The sequence below is a fragment of the Mchenga conophoros genome, linkage group LG23 (assembly GCF_057382185.1).
Source record: "Mchenga conophoros isolate Kocher_MC1m ecotype Shallow Benthic linkage group LG23, M_conophoros_male_GT1.1, whole genome shotgun sequence".
NCBI lineage: Eukaryota > Metazoa > Chordata > Actinopteri > Cichliformes > Cichlidae > Mchenga > Mchenga conophoros.
Window position 1 is genome coordinate 34,267,496 of NC_140547.1, and position 17,467 is coordinate 34,284,962.

The following is a 17,467-nucleotide window of genomic DNA, read 5'->3' on the forward strand; positions in this document are numbered from 1 at the left end:
CTGCCCAGGTAGAAGACTTCATGGCTACACCTAGAAATTCAGACCATAGAAATTATGAAGAGAATCGGTGACAAAGGGCAGCACTGGTCCAACACCCACTGGGAACAATTCCGTCTTATTGCCAGCTATGGCCTGATTGAATGGCTCGAAGCAACTGGCCAGACACCCCACACTCCCGAAGCACCACCCAGAGAACACTTTGAGGGAGAATGCCTTCTCCAAGTCCACAAAACACCACCACCTGACACCAAATGTGCAGTACAAAAATAACAACAAACACAGGAGGAAGATTATGTAACAACAATGGCAGAGAAACAGAAAAATCTCCTTATTACTATAAGCTGCTAGCTACAGGTATGTAAGCCAATTTTTGCAGTAAAATGTGCAGGTTAACTGACATTGAACAGTTTTTTGTTGCTATAAAAATAAGAGGTGAGTTGAGAATCAGCCTGAGTGTATATGTTTGCACTTACGTGCTATTATGTGTTTATGTTTGCTAAGCTGATTAGCCACATGCAGATGTTCATGCCTGGTTAAAAGTGTTGTAGTGTAGGGAAAGTTTTAGATCCTCCAGGTAAGCAGTAAAATATACATGGGGATAATGGAGTTTATTCACAGTTATAGGACTATGTATAAAAGATGAATAATGCCACTGTGCTGCCACACGTTGGGTAGTGACGTCCCATTGATAAACATAAAGCTGAGTATTTCATTTGTTATCAAACTGATGTTTAAGACTGGATATGACGAGTGAGCGGCAGCGCTGGTTGGTGGTTCTTAGTTTATCATCCTTTATGACTTTTAGTAAGGACTGTAATTTACAAAATAAATATTTAAATATGTCCCAAAGCTAGCAATTAAAACTGTGAAGTAATCAGGAAAGTGTTTACAGAGGTCGCAGAGCAAATGAGCTGAGGGTCCTTAAACCTTTCCATACAACCAGAAGTCTAAAAACCAATGCATTCATGTTTATGTTCATCATGCCCGGCACCCTCTGGAAATTCATACAAATTGTTGAATTTCTAAATGTGTCGAGTGTATTTATGTTCTCATAAAACATTAGCAAAGACATCTTTTTTACATTTTATTTTTTAGATGATTTCCATCCATGTTTGCTAACCTTTGCAGGCACATTGCTTTGCATAAACCGATTTGTACTGCTGTCAGTTGTTTACGCACAATATAAAGAGCGAGGGGGACTCACATTTATTACTGCCGCTACAAACCAAAACCTCCGCACGGCACCTTTAAACATATTTAGTAATACGCCGACTAAACTACTTTTTAATAATTGAACATTCAGTCCAAATCATCCTAGGTTTTCACAGATGTGAGCCAGTCTGACAAACATTTTGAAAACAACATCAGTGAACCCAGCTGCCCCCTGATACTGGTAGAAGAGGTTTGGATCATAACAGAAAATGTGATTCATTCAGCAAGTAGCAGCAGTCACCTTAGTGTACAGAATTACTCTCCAGGCACCTAACTGCATAAAAACATGCAAACACACACACACACACACACACACACACACACCTCCACTCTCTCCCAGAAGCGCAGTTGGACTCCAGTTTAGTGTAAGGTATCTCGTTTCATCCAGCCTCTGTGCTGGGACTGTTTGAAGCAAAGGAAGCTCTTGTGTTTGATGGAGACTTACCTTCTTCCTCATCTCCTCTCAGCTTCCAGAGAAACTTCTCCTCTTTGATGTCTCTCCCTCCTCCACTTTCTGCCTCCTGTCATCCATCTTTCCTTTATATTTTTTCCCCCCTTCTGCCTTCTTTCCATCTCCCTCCCTAAGAAAGTATTCTGTCCATATGGAGGTGGTGGAATTGCATAAAAATGTCGTTTCATAGCCTGCAGGGCCGAGTAGAGACACTAAAAGTTGAATTTAACAGTGGCAACACCTCCCGGCACGGTGTTTCTGGGAGGCTGGTGTCTCATTAGTAATCAGAAAAAAACGTGCAATCAGGATAGAAATCCATCAAGTAGAATTCAATAACCAATTCAAATGATTTTTTTTCTTATGAAAGAACTAGAACAAATCCTACACAGAGCTAAATATATCCAAATATATTGGATGAAAACAGGCATCGGCAGAAGTTTTTAACAATTCAAGAAGTTGAGACGTGTGTTTTACCCATTTTTGTTGTTGTTGTTGTTGTTTTTACCTTGTAGTAAATGTTTTGTTATTAGTTAAACAGTGATAAATGTATTTTTTCCATATCTTATAGTTCCAGGAGACGTTCCAGTTATTGATTGTGTTTCATCGGTGTACAAGGCTACTTCTTGTGCCAGCAGTGAAGTTACATCAAACTGAGTTCAACAATTGACACAACTGTCAGAACAAACGCTTGAAGATGAAACATTAATTATTGATCTGCTCGACGATTAGTGAAACAGCTTCATCACTCGAGTTGATTGTCTGTGAAATGGCTACACCATCCATTAGCTGCCTGCTGTCTTTCTGTCTGTTTTTTTGAAACCTCATCTCTTTTTTCCCCTTTTTTAAAAAAAAACGTGAATTCTTGCTCTGCGCACTTCTTTGAACCCTCGAGCTCATTATCTGTACTTGGAGCCATTTACTAAGTCTAACCTATTTTCTCTGCTTGATATAGCAGAAAGCTTTTCTGTGTTAGGGGTAAAGGATGCTTTGGACTTGTTTTTTTTAACTTAACTACTGTATTTTCTTAAAGGGCTGTCTTCATTGACTTTTACAAAATAGTTGAAAGCACAGCCTGCACTTTATCCTTTCTGCAGAGTCTATAAAGTTCAAGCTCTTTGTTGGTTATCTGGTAAGAGAAGAAAAAAGCAGAGGGATAACTGCTGGTGAGAAGATGTGCAAATAGGAATCACCAAATCAACAAAAACCAAACAGTTGAGTCACAATGCTGAAGCTAACCCTGACTTATAGTCATGAGCTCTGGGTAGTGGCGAAAAGAACACGATCATGTATACAAACAGGCAAAATGAGCTTCCTCTGTAGGGTGGCTGATCTCAGCCGTAGGTACAGGGTGAGGAGCTCAGAGCCGTTGCTCCTCTATGTTCAAAGTAGTCGGCTAAGGTGGTTTGGGCGTCTGATTAAAATGCCTTCAAGATACCTCCCTTTGAAGGTTTTCACAGCACGACGAACTGTGGGGCAAACCCAGTGCCTCAGTATTCCCTATAAGAAACGTAAAATAAGACTAGGAACACTTGGAATACTCTGTTTATCTTATCCTGCCTGACTTTAGATAAAAAGAAGAGGGTGGATGAACGACGTAGGAGCTTACTGCCAATCACCTGCAACACTGATGACATTAAATTCTTCCATGGGTCTCCAACACATATTACATGATGGATAATTTCCAAAATAGCCACAACTACACAGAGTTTAGCAAATGAGACCAAATTAACTCATTCTAAAAATGTATATGCTTAATATTTCTAGTTGGACGTTGACTGTATTTGAGTGGGCACTAGAGGCATTTACCCGGTATGTACAGGATGTTATTGGTAAAGCAAAATAGCAGTTTGTTCCTTGTGTGTGTGGATGGTTGGTAAAGTAAAGTACTAGTTCCATCAAGTACTGACAGCAGCATGGCTGCGATCTGCTTATTGGCTAAGGCTGACCTCTGACTTCCCCTTGGAGTAAAAAGGTAGGGTAATTGCTCTCTGCGGAGACCATTACAGCGTTGTACCATCCCTCTGTTAAAACCTGAAAAGTGACCAGTCGGCATTTGCCGATTGGTCACTTTTCTCTCAAGGCCTCTGGAATCTTTTCCTACCAAGAGGAACATATCACTGATTTTCTTTCCCCAACTCTCCACATGTATTTGTGTCAACTCTGACATCCCAGGGTCATTTTAATCCTGCATAGATTGGAATGTAGAGTTTAGTGCAATTTTCAACTTGCACACATAGCATCTGTATTACAACGGCCATAAAAAGCAGTAGCGGGGCAGATGGATTAGATTAGATGATTGACGATTCCTGTGGGGAAATTAGATTGCTGCTGCTGCAATAGTAATAGGATTCAGCAGGAGAAGAAGACAAACAGAATATAAGCACACATTCAGAATAGGAAATCAGCAGTGGAAGGAAGGAAGGATCTGAGCATTTAAGCACAGTTTGGTGCCAAGAAAGAAAAACAAAAATCAAAGTGCATCTGGCTCTGCACTGAGGCCATTTGTAGAATTTTGCTAGTTATGTGGGTGTGATGTGTGTGTTACATTGATGTGGTAGAGTCCCAGGATTACCGCAGTCCAAAAAAAGATGACTAAGATTACTTGTGTGCTTGAGCAACCTCAAGCGTCCTATCATACCTGCTTGTATTGCTGTCCAGAGAGAGTTTATGAATTCATCTGCTTGCAACTGCTCCCCGGTGCTTTGGTTATGTAACATCCACAAATTCACCATTACCTCACAGCAACATTTTATCCCGTTTCACAGGTACCTCGGTCGTGACGACGTGGCCGAGGCGTCTCTGAGCAAAGCCCAGGAGGAGGGAGGCAGCGTCCGACTGGTCACAAAGGAGAACTTCTTCACAAAGAGGAGGTCTGCCTCTTCGCTAACACCACCTGCTACACAGAGGTTTGTTAAGGGAAAAAACGCGCACATAAAGGTCAAGTTGTCCTCAGGTCTGTAAGTAGTTTGCTGCTAATATATGAAACTAAAATTCAAATGTATTTCTAGCTGATCACTGTGTTTCTCCTGTCTACTACACAAACGGTATTTTGATCATTCATAGATCCGTTCTTGTCTGTAGTATTTAAAGATGAAACTTCAAGGTCTGCACATGAAGGTGGTTTGTCTCACCACATGGTTTCCTCTTCAGGATTCAGAGTATTTTCATTTTCTTTCCCTCAGCTGTCTCCATGGAGATCTGTATGTGCCTTGTGGGAGAGACACAAAGGCCCACTGAGTGTGTTAGTACAGTAAATATAGACCATAATACGATCTACTGGGTGAGATGCATCGGCCAGCTCACCCCAGGAGGCAATATCTCTATGGAAACCTGCAGCAAACACACAGACGAGCTCTCACACATATACACAGTTACTGGTGTTACATACAAAATGTCTGTGATAATCTATAAAGTGCCTTAAAGGCTCTGTTCAGGATATGTGCTTTTAGACAATAGATAGCGTTTTACTGCATGAGGTATACAGCAGTGTCTGGAAGTATAAAGTGTTTGACAGAAGCAAGCACTGCTGTGTGAATAAACACGGTAAAAGGCAGCATGGTAACAACATTAAATGGCCATTTATAAAAGCTGACTTAAAAAATGTGCTAATATGCTAGTAGCTAGAATAGAAATGGCATCCATCCGTCCAACTAACTGTGGCGTGTGGTTGGAGGGATGAGGAGAATCCATGTTTTCATAAAGTAGGAAGATTGACATCCATCACTGTTATCTATTTAAGCATTCAAGTAAAACTTGTACATAATATTGAACTGCTCCTTCAAAACAACAAATTCAGTTCAGTTCCTGCTAATACTTCCTGCTGGCTGATATCACTTGACATTTGAACTGTGGCTATAAGTTATACTAGAGTAAAAAAAAGGACAGCAAGCTCTTAGATTGTAAGGCATCTGCACAAGTCATCTGATGGGAGGCAACCTGTCTCCAAACAGTAGCAGTCTGACTCTGACTGACTGCAATCATTCTCTAAAATATTGGCAATGTTTTCCAAGTAAATGTTGTCCAGTTTATAAACACAGATACAATGGCACTCTGCTCTGATAAGCACAACTGACTGTGAACTAAAGAAACAGACATTTCTGATAACATACATCCGTTTAAAACAAGCGCATGTCTGGTATTGAAGGTATCAGTTAATCTTAAAGTGTGCCACCTATGCCTGGGCGTGGGCTAAAAAGGAAATCCTGCCATGCAGCATACGTCACTAGTGTCCATTTTGAAGGGAAACAGTCTTTATATTGCTATCCACATGAAAGCAACATGCTAAAATGTGGAAAATAAGAATCTCGATTAACAGCTGGACGTACCAGTGTCAGATCTCGTTGGTGCCTTTGGTTTCTTTCGGTATAGAGCACCAGAGATGAGCCAAGGTGGTAAACATTCTACATCTATAAACCTACATTTTTGATTCACATGCATTTTTTGGCAAATGCATTGATGTTTTACAGTTTCTAAAAGACATATTTCTGGCTTTTCTGGATGTTTTCACTATTCTCAGTTTGGACACACAAGTAAAAAGTCTATTTGTGTCTCTCTTTCATCGACTAGACTTTGCTGGCACACCATTTGTCCCATGATACTTCCAGTTTTTGGTATATTCTCAACTTTGAAACAGCAAGGTTCCCTTTTTAGAAGGTTCTCTTCTCTATTTCAATGATTAAATTTCCTTCTGTAGTGCTCTGTCACTCTGGCTCTTTGTTCCTCTTGCTGTCTCTCTGAATTGTAAACCATGGGGAAAGAGAATTTAGTCCATCTGTCCCCTCCAACGTGGCTCTAGCACCCTGCTGGGACTACATGGCAAATGCCCAGATTTGCTGTCTTCTGCCAGACGGACATGCACGCAGATACACATACTAGAAATGTTTTGCAGATAGAGCATTGTAATATACTAAATATACAGGAAAAAAACTGATTTATTTCTGTTGCATGGATATTTACACTGAAATGTATTTGCAGTTTGTAGAAGAAAGTGAGCTTTGTTTAATTTAGATCAGGTTTACAGGGTAATGTCTTGACTGATCCCTCATTTCTTTATACATGGGTGCAGCGAGTTATAAAAATGTGCAAAAATACACGAAAATCCTGAATATAAGGCAAAAACAGAGTTTGTACAGTTCTAATGAGCTTGAAAGTGAATACATGGTATGACCACCTTTATGCTTCAACACAGCCTGAACTCTCATTGGCAGCTTTCTTGTCATTTCTTTAATTAGCCATCAGGAATAGTTCTCTTGGCTTCTTGAAGGACATTCCTGAAGTCTTTTTTGGAGAGCAGGTAAACCAAAAAATTCAAATTTGGATTAATCACAACATCAGACTTGTTGCTACAGATTTTTCTCCCTGTTTCCCTTCGTTAATAATGTCTTCTTGACAGCCACTGTACCACTGAAATCACTTCTGATAAGGCTTCAGTGAGCAGTAGAACTGAAGGGCCACATGCATCTCTCAGGTCTTAGTCGATTAGTTAGATTTTTTTCTGTTTTTTACACACAAATGGCTTTTCGATACTGCTTGCCTACTAGAGAAAGGTGTGACATTTCTTCTCATGTCCCCTCCTTGTCTTGGATCCATATTTTTTTAAGGACACACCAAGCCGAGATATGCCAAGTTTTCAGCTAATAGCTCTTTGGGAGTCTGCTTGGTGGTGCAAAAAATACAATTTTATGCACGTCAGACTGTGTTATCTTTAGTATTTTTAGTAGAATCATCTAAAGAAATGAGAACAAATGATGTGTTTTTGTGACAGGCTGCTAGTGAAAAAGTGCCTAAAGCTACAATTTAAAATCGCTTCTTTGCTAAGTTAGCAGTGGTTCATGCCATTAGGTGTTTTTTTTATACTTACAAAAAGTGGGCAAAAAAGTATTCCTGTGAAAATGTTCACGCACAAGGACCGATAATCAGTGATGAAGCATCCAAAGAAACAAATGTGGGGAACTATTGCTCAAGGGCGCTTTAAAATATGACGCAAACTATAAACAAGTGAGAGGAGGTGTCTTAAGACTTTTGCACACTACTGCATGTTCAGATTCAAGGTCAGTGGCTACACATTAAACACGGTGTTTAATGAAAGAAGCTGTTGTGAATCTTTTTAACGTCGTTGTTGAAAAGAATAAAACCTTCATCAATGGGAACTATTTTTATAACAAATTCATTTGTATTGTTTTTGTTGAGATTTGGGATGCCTGGCCTCAACTTACCTGTTTGACTTTGACGTTTTATTGTGCTCCTCTTCGCCGTGTTTTCTACTTTCGTCTGAGGTCACCTGAAAAATTAAGATGAAAACTCGTCTTCCCCGCTGTCGCCAAGTGCTTTCTCATCATCATCATCGTTTGAAATCATAGGGGCTCTCTCTCTGCTGAGCTCACCATGAAATATAAAGCTCCTTGAGATGACTGTTGTGATATAGATAAAATGCTCCGCTCTTTAAAAATACAGGGCATAGTGCTGGTAGGTGTGGTTAGTTTTGCAAACTCGCAAACTAAGAGATGATATCCAGCTGCAGGTAATTTACTAACAGGACAGGCACACAACAAATCAGAAAACCATATAAATACAGGGGATACGCGTGTATGTTAAATGTAGGCCTATGGTGATAATCTGGCAGACAGTCGTTTGAATGGAAACAGGCTCGAGTCATTCAGACAGGCTCTGATCTAGGACTGTAAACTGCACAGCAGTATTTTAGCCTTGTGTTCTGTAGCGTTCTTGTATTAAGACAACTTCCATATAGATAACATATCTGCGATATGTAACTCATGGAGAGTCAAAGTATGTGCAGCTAAAAACAGTCATGTGTTAGATCTCACGAGATCAGGCGAAAACCTCGTGCGCTGTCCATGGTCCTGAAATTCTAGTGTAATAAAACTGCATTAAAGAAAGTTTTTTTTTCCTTTATTAAGGGAAGTTTTTCAGTTCATTAATGTAAATGAGTGTAAGAAGTTTTGTTGCTGCTGGTATTGCGTGACTCCCTTAGGTTGGAGGATCCAGGTCATCTTTGAGTTCACTGAGCAAATTTAGAATTCAGCTGGCTGGGTCATCTATACGTCTTTACGTCTACGTATCCTCTGCAGCCATATCAAGTTCAGAAATTGAGACATGCTTTTTATCTGCGTTAAATATTAGCTCAATTATCAGCAAAGTGCAAGTTGCAAATCAGTTTGTGCACATGATTTAAATATTATTCTCCCTATAGTTTGCGCTTTGAAAAAAGAACTCCGTGACGTTCATATGCAACAGTCACATAAACCTTTGAGTTCTCACTTTTTACTCACAGTCGTGTCATTGCACTCCTTTTACACCAAAGCTCAGTTTGTGCTGGAGCAACATGTTAGCAAATCTGGTGTTTGGACATTGAAGTCCTTCAGTACCACATCTGACTTACAAACATACAACCGTCTGTTGAGAATTTGAGAATGATGTCTTTTTGGTCTGAAGTTACCATCTACCACTTCTTCACTCCCGACTATGTTTCCCCTTTCTCTGTCTCTCTCACAGCAGGCAGGACAATCAGTCCTGTAGGACATCAGATGCACAGTCATCAACAGAGTCCAGCTACCTGCAGGCTGTGGACAGTCAGGGTGTCCCTCTGTGTCTCTCCTGCCAGCAGCCCTGCTCTACCACAGGTGGAGCGTGGGACACTCGATTCTGCAGCCACAGGTATTGCAACACTAACTACATACAGTTAGAGGAAAAGCTACGGGCTAAACTGGACATTTCCAACTTGTAATAACTTGAGAATTGCTCAAAAAGTTCTGGAGCAGATTTGTAGATAATATAGATCTCAGTGCACCTGATGTGCGAGGTCTACTGCAACAGCAGTGTCTTTGATTAGATGTCAGCCAAACAAAAACATATTAAATCAACTTTCACACAGTTTGAGAGGTTTTTTCCCCCCAAACTTCCCTGTACTCATTGTCCTCTGCGCAGAAGCCCACCCATCTGGCACCAAAAAATTCAATTATATTCAGAGCTTTAAGAGTTTGTGTGCAAAACAAACTCAGAAACACAGCAGTACAATGTTGACTTCACCCTGTTGTTTACTTTCTTTGTAGAAAGAATACTGTTTGCTCAAGACTAAAATAGATTAGACTTCAACTCTTGAATCTATAATGGTCTTTTTCCAAATCTTTTCCTGTAAATTTTTTGGGGGGGAATCAGTCAAATTTGGTCTTTACCAAACTTGATACCATTACCAATGTAAAATAAAAGTTTTTTATGGAAAATCTAAAGCAAACCTATTTCGGTTTAGTTTTTCTGGAGATGCTGCACCTTTTCCTGGCAGTCTTAATTCGATTAAATGGTTTTCAAAAGCCAGCTTCTGTTTTTTAACCAACATGAGAAAAACTTTCTATGTGAATGATTTTTAAAATAGAAAGAATTTAATCACAAGTTTCTTTCTGTAGTGCAGATGTTTCTATGTGCTTTGACCCACAGGTGTCAGGAGGAGTTCCAGTTGCGCTCCAGCCAGACTTACATGCGGTCTCAGGTGTTGGAGGCAGAGCGCGGCATCTGTCAGCACTGCGGCCTCCACGCCCATGACCTGTTCATTAAGGTTCGTGATGCTCCACCCTCCCAGCGAAAGGAGATCCTGGAGAACACTTGGCTCACCCAGCTGCCACTCAAACAGGTGGGACATAGAGCAGAGGAGGCACTGTTTCGTATTTGTCTCTCATCCATGTTTCAGGAAAACTCCACCAATGAGCTGAAGAAACTTTTTTTTTTTCAAGTGCCAAACAGCCATTAACTATGGTGGTCAGTCAGTGCAACGAGGCAAGTTGTGTCAATGTGAAATTCAACTCCACACCACTGTTTCTGTCTTTTTTATGTCATATTTCTTTCCTGTAGACCTTTATACAACCAAAGGAGTGGCCACAGTGGCGCACAGCAACTTTTACAGAAAGGCGATTGTGTTTTATTCGTTTACACAAGCTGACAGCCCGCTGCAGCTTGATTTACTTTTCCTGGGTGGCTTCACCTTTCTGCACTTCTTCCTGACTGAAAAGCTGTCTCAATCCCAATTCCAAAAAAAGTTTGGATGCTATAGAAAATGTAAATACAAACAGAATGCAATGATTTGCAAATCTCAAAAACCCAGATTTTATTCACACTAGAATATAGAAATTATACCAAATGTTTCAAGTTTGACAATTTAATCTTCCAAAAATATTGGCTGTGTTTAATTTGATGTCAACTAATTAGGTTGATGAGCAACAGGTCAGTAAGACGAAAGGGTACTAAAAGGAGCATGTAGGAGAGGTAGAGCTCTGCAAACTGTTTGCAGATTGTGGAACAATTTCAGATTAAGAATCCTCAATGTAAATTTGCAAAGACTTTGAATACCAGTTTACCAGAATAAGAATAAGTTTGGAGAAATCTCTGTATGCAAGAAACTAGATCAAAAATCAGCATTGGATGTCCGGGATTTCCGCGCACTCAGGAGGCTGCATTACAAACAGGTATGGAAATCACTGCAAGACCACTTCAAGAATTCATTCTCTGTGGATACAGTTCCTCGTGCCAGTTAAAATACTATCGTGCAAAGAAGAAGCTAAATGTTAACATGATGCAGAAATGGTGCTGTCTTCTCTTATTTAAAATGGAATAAAATTTGAAAACTGGGAAAAACATGAGAAACATGGCACCACATCGCCAGGATTGAACAGGAGAGAGACCAATCGAGCTTGTTATAAGGGCTCATATCAAAAGCCTGCATCTCTGATGGTATGGGGTACATTAGTGCCTATGGAATTGGCATCTTCCACATATGGAAAGACACACTGATGCTTAAACATATATACAGTTTGTAGACAACAAACTATACTCCCACCCAGACTACGTCTTTTCCAGGGAAGGTCTTGTGTATTTTAGCTAGACAATGTTAAGCTGCATGCTATTACAACAGCATGGTAAACCAATTTGCCTGCCTGCAGTTCAAACTTTTCACTAACTGAAACATTTGGTGTATAATAAAATGAAAAATACAGAAAAGAAGGCTCAAGAATACTGAGGAGCCAGAATCCAATATCCGACAATAATGGGACAACAATCTTCTCCCAGAAGTCCAGCATCTGGTCTCCTCAGTTGCCAGATATGTGCAGGCTTTTGTCTAAATAAAGTGATGCTACACAGTGGTAGGCATAGCCAACTTTTTTTAACCATTCTGTTCCTGTGGACTTGGAAATGACTTTTTTATAGGGTACATTTTCTCAGTTTACACATAGTTTGGTGTGTTCTTTTCTGAATAAAATATGGGTTTATGAGATTTGCATATCATTGCATTCTGTTTTTTAATTTGTGTTTTATACAGTGTTCCAACATTTTCAGAATTGGGGTCATAGTCTGTATATGTCTTCTAAATATTACTTTACATGAAACAGTGTTACTTGTAAATTGAACATAAAATATTAAAGTTTACTGTGGCTGTTCTGTGAGGACGATATGTCTCTAAATGAAAAGCTATTAGAGTTCAGAAACACAGCCCTACAGCTTGATTTTAAAAAGTCGTTTAAATATGTGTATGAACAGGAAGGTGATATATTAGCAAAACAGCTGGTTAAACTTAGTATGTAAACTTAATAAGCAAACTTGCCTGTTTTATTAAACCGGATATGGTCGCAGCTGGCACTCCTCTTCCTTAAGGCTTTCTTTGCTAATGTGGTAAAGCAATTATTAAAAACCTTTATTAAAAACACTGCACAATAAAACTTATTTGCTACAACAGTAATTCGCAGATTGATGGTTTTCTTGCAAATGCTAGCTCCATTTCCACAAAGCATAGACAGTAAGGGATCTCAGAGCAGTGAAAGCTGACCCAGCGGCAGATTGTCTAACACAGTCTCTGCCATCAGTTTCCTGTCAGAGTTACGGGTTAATGCTGCTGGTTTCTCAGCTTGACATGCTCAAGTTATTGTTAACAGGACAAAAAGTTGAGCTTGAGCGCAGACGTGCCTTCAAAATGCTTATCCCATAAAGATGTCTCTGAGTCAAGCAGAGTTAATCCTGCTTCCAGAGACAATAGCCAAATGAGACCAATAAAAGCCAGTAATATACAGGAAGTGCGAAAATGGCAAGAAAGCCTTACTTTTATCTGAGAGGAAAGCAGAATGGGATTGATTCTGCTATGTTTTAATTGATGTTTTTAGATTTTACATCATGATGATCATGATCATTTTTATACATGCAAATATTTAATACAAACTAAAACTACATGGAATCTCATTATACTTCTCATTATTAAAAAAACAGACTGAGTGTCTGAAAATTATCTGTTTTTCCCTTTAAACAGGAAGCAATGCGTGGGTGAACTAAAAAAACATTTATACATACAGGTTTTGCTTGTTGTTTTAAAGTTGTATGATAGCATGCTAACATTTGGTGATTAGCACCCACATTACCTGAGGGAATTTTATTTTGATGTGGTTGGATGTTTCAGGTGTTAAGATTTTTTTTCATATAAGGATGTTTTCTCCTCAATATTGAAAATTTGTACCAACTTTGTTAGATAACAGTCATCAAAATGCACACATTAACTGACATCAGTCTCTCTATGTGAGCCAAAGAACTGACAAAGAAGTTCTTTGTGTGTTTATGTAAGTGCAAAAATAAAAGCACCCTGTACTCCCCATCCCACCCACCTACGCATATATGCATCTACTCACACACACACACGCAGGTTGATCTGCACTCCAAGGGGCCAGCTCCCAGTAAATGGATTGCTGGGCCCATTGATTTTTTTTTTCCCAGTGCCAGGCCTCGACCAGTAAGCCTATTTGATTTGGTTGGCTGTTATCCTGCAAAGCCACCCCCCCCCCCCACACACACACACAAACACACACTCACTCCTCCTCCCCTCTTTCCAGTGCCGCCGGCAGAAGCATCAGCGCCGATCGATGCACCGAGCTTTAGAGGAAACAAACTCAGCCACATGATAAGACACCAGTGGTGGAGAAGCCTTGAGATTATAGGCTCACTCTTTGGTTCATACTGGGGGGGTTTGGTACGTGTGTGTGTGTGTGTGTGTGTGTGTGTGTGTGTGTGTGTGTGTGTGTGTGTGAGTGAGTGAGAGTGAGAGAGTGAGAATGGTTATATGTGTCTATGTTTGTAGCTTGGGCTCTCTTTTTGGCGTGCATGTGTGTAACAGGTGTGGCTGTAATGGTATTTTGATGCGCGTGTGGATTTTCAGGATGTGTTAAAGCCTTTAGGTGCTTGTGAGAGGAGCTTCAGTATGTGTGTAAGTGTGCAGTAGTGAGGTAAGGTGCACCAAAGTGCATGCTTTTGGCACAAAAGCAGGCTCAATTGACTCGAATGTGTGAGAGCTTGTGTGAGAGTGTGTAAGAGAGAGATCTGAACTCTGGCCCTGTGAGCAGGCCTGTTCTTTAAATCTGTTGGGATCAATTCCAGCTCCCTGCCTTAATGTCGGCAGAGTAGTTCTCAAAGTAGGAAAATAGATTTCTGGCCCTGAACTCTTCCCACCAGGATTCTCTCTCTCTATTGTCTTAAGCTCCTCCACTTGCTTGCTCTCTTTTTTCTTTTTGTCTCTATTCTCTGTCATCTTCCCATTCTTGCTTTCTGTTTTCTCCACTTTTTTTTCCTTTTTATATTTTCTTCATAAAATAAATTTCAGATTCACAACAGTATTATCTGCTAGTGAATCCACACTGTGTCCAGTGGGCCTCAGTACATTTTTACAAAGAAGCACTACAGGTCTTCAAATGGTTCAGCTAGTTACTCATTAGCTTTGACTTATTTCTGTTACATCTCAGACGTTCAACAACAACTTCTGCTACTGTTGACTGGTATAGATTATTTTAAAAAAGAATAATCTTTTACATCACGTGGATGGTCAGGTGAACGTACGTTACTTGCCTGGGAGCTAAGAAGCTAAGCCAGTGGAGGCAGTGTGGTCCTTTGGGCAATGTTCTGCTGGGAAACCTTGGGTCCTGCATCCATGTGGATCGCTTTTACATGTACCGCCTACCTAAGCATTGTTGCAGATCATGTACACCCTTTCATGGAAACAGTATTCCCTTATTAGCAAAACACTGGTGTCTTGCTGTATTTTCTGTAGTAGTCAAAGGAATTGAACTGTGTATTTATATTGTGTCTGTGTTTCTACTCCTTCTCCTTTGCCTCCAAAGACATCAGTTTAACTGATAAAACTGTGACTGTGTCGACTATCACCTTAACAAGTTAAACATATAAAAAAAAAGAGCAATTAAAACAGAAGCTCACCTGAAATACTACTCAGGATATTGCAAATGCATTTTTTTTAATCTTACTTACAAACTTACTCATTATGTAAGTTTTCCTTGTATGAGGAAAACTCTCCTCCTCTAAATCTAGTGAAAAATGTGCTTTAAAATGTAATTAGCAGAATTTTTTTTTAAAAGTCACAAAAAGTTGAGGCATTTAGGAGTGTGCACCTTAACTGTAGCACGATATTCCCAGCGGTATTTTTAACCTAATTTCTGTCAGGCAGGCTTGCGAGCTCTCCCTGATTAAGTTTCCCTCCAGCTGCCCGTAATGTAGGCCACAAACATTTTGGTGATTTATACAGCTGTACCTGAGGCAGCAAACGGTGATGGATAGCATGAGGTCAAAGTTTGCTGTCATCAATTCGGCACAAATGATGTTTTCATCAGCTGGTCTTATCCTCACAATCACACAGGCTTACATTAATCTCAGCATAATAAACTTCCATCAGAGGCCCTTTCCTGCAGTTTGCCTTCATTATTTCCTGGATTTTGCCAGTTATGTTCTCTGCTGGGATGCGTTTTTTTGGCTTGAGACTGTTTTTTATCTTCTTTTATTGTGAGGCGCATTGCAGAAATGTCCCCGCAGTGCAGAGATTTGTTTAATATGAATGATTTGTCTGTGCCTGTGTGTGCTGTAAAGTAACAATTTAGGTCACTGTAGTACCCAGCGAAAGGCTGAGCTTTACTAAAGACATCACATCAGTGCAAAGAATTAACTTTAGCATAGATGGATTGTTTGGGAGGGGAGCGCTATCAAACGTTGTTTTAGGCAATTTAGAGCAGTGTGAGGGAACATCCGAGGGTAGCCGGTGTACTGAGACGCTCACTGTTGTATTCCGGTGTGCTTCCAGCTGAACGAGATGATCCGAGCTCCTGTTGAAGGGGATTTCTGGCAGGTTGACCACATCCGTCCGGTCTACAGCGGAGGAGGCCAGTGCTCTCTGGACAACCTGCAGACACTCTGCACTGTCTGCCACAAAGCCGTATGTGCACACTCCGCATCACAGCACCCATAACAACCGCAGCACCAGCTTTTAAAGCCAAAGGGCTTAGGGGGCAAAAGCAATTTGTCTAACATTTTAAGGTGCACAGCAGATGGAGCTCTCCTTTATCCCTGTATAAAGAGAAAGCGCCATCACTCATGTTGAGGATCACATGTGCTGGCAGTAATGTGATACATGGTCAAACACATTGATCAAAAGTCATATTATCCCTCACAAAGCTATATACTGCCTATAATAACATCACATGATGTGGCTGTGTGACATTTTGATGTATAGCATGCGTTGGAAAATGCTATATATCGGCCTCTTCCTTCTTGCACTCCTTCAATATTTCATATTTTCAGTCAGCCACTTCTTAAAAGCAGATCTGATTTGAGAAGAAACTTTTCAAAATAAGACACAGCTTTCACCGTGAGCTGAAATGTGCTTTGCTTTCACACCAGAATGCTTTTTTCTGTCAGCTTGGAAGGAAACGCTTCACATGTTGACGTATGTAAACTGAAGCAAAGCACTGCGACTGATAAGGGGATCCTCGGACTGTTTATGCCCCCTCTCAGACACTTTAATCTAGAGATGCTCGATATATCGATCTGATTTTTCTGTGCTGACTGCAGATGTAACCTCTTACATCATGTTCCATTTTTCTCCACAGAGAACAGCTCAGCAAGCCAAAGAACGAAGCCAGAGCAGGAAGAGTGCTGCAGCTTCCAAGGTTTCGTCAGACATCAGCAGGTTCTTCGTTCGGAAAGAAAACAATTAGCTGGGACCTGTTACGCTTTCACTTATTGTCAGTTAGGGATAGAGCGATCCAATACTTGGATCAGATAGCCTGACACCAAAAGCTAGATCAGACATCCGTGACAGGGCTTAGCTATGCTCTTCAGGTCTATCATGTTTTGTGTTTACTACCCCACGCATCGGCAGCAATCTGCTAACTTCCAGCAGTCAGCTAACAGCAAAGCAACAGTAGTTCAAAGTGTTTCGCTACAGCAACACCAGTTTGTCTTAATATGCGTACAAGTGAGTTGGCACGACTGAAGAGCTTCAGCGACAGCAGTTCGGTCTGTTTCTCTTTCTCTGTCATTATGTTTGGTTTAACACTTGTTTGAAAGCTTTTGCGTCACTCATGGTAACTTAAAGGAAATTAAAGGAGAAACTGTGACTATAAATTACAGCACTGTGCTGTAATTAATCCTACACAAGGTTGAAATAACGCTAATGCAAATAAATGTTTTTTTAAAGCATAAATACATTTGTCTTTTAATACTTTTCTAATGAATAGGTCGATAATCTTCTGTCTCACTCCTCAGAGTGAGAAATACACATTATTGATTTAACACTGGACCTGGTAGCAGCAGATACCTGAGGCCAAGGTATCAGTGTGGTATTAGAAGTGGAAAAAGTTAGACTGGTGTATCCCCAGTTACAGTCCTGGATGCTCATATTAAACATTACCAAAGTGGTTAGAAAATGTGCAAAGTTCCAAAAGTTCAGGCTTCAGATAAACAGCCACTTTTTAGATGTTTTCT

The 17,467-nt window shown here is 40.3% G+C and overlaps 1 protein-coding gene across 4 annotated transcripts in view; it reads left to right on the plus strand.

The window, feature by feature from the left end:
• Positions 1-17,186, plus strand: part of zranb3 (zinc finger, RAN-binding domain containing 3) — a 122,536-nt gene extending 105,350 nt beyond the window's left edge. For 3 of the 4 annotated variants that reach the window (XM_085264336.1, XM_085264337.1, XM_085264338.1), the window contains exons 18-22: positions 4,429-4,569; positions 9,176-9,337; positions 10,115-10,307; positions 15,786-15,917; positions 16,591-17,186. In XM_085264336.1, the coding sequence (XP_085120462.1) occupies positions 4,429-4,569; positions 9,176-9,337; positions 10,115-10,307; positions 15,786-15,917; positions 16,591-16,698 (736 nt within the window). In that variant the 3' untranslated portion in view covers positions 16,699-17,186. The remainder of the gene's footprint in view (positions 1-4,428; positions 4,570-9,175; positions 9,338-10,114; positions 10,308-15,785; positions 15,918-16,590) is intronic. The other variant, XM_085264339.1, reaches the window with a different exon arrangement.
• The last annotated feature ends 281 nt before the right edge of the window (positions 17,187-17,467 follow it).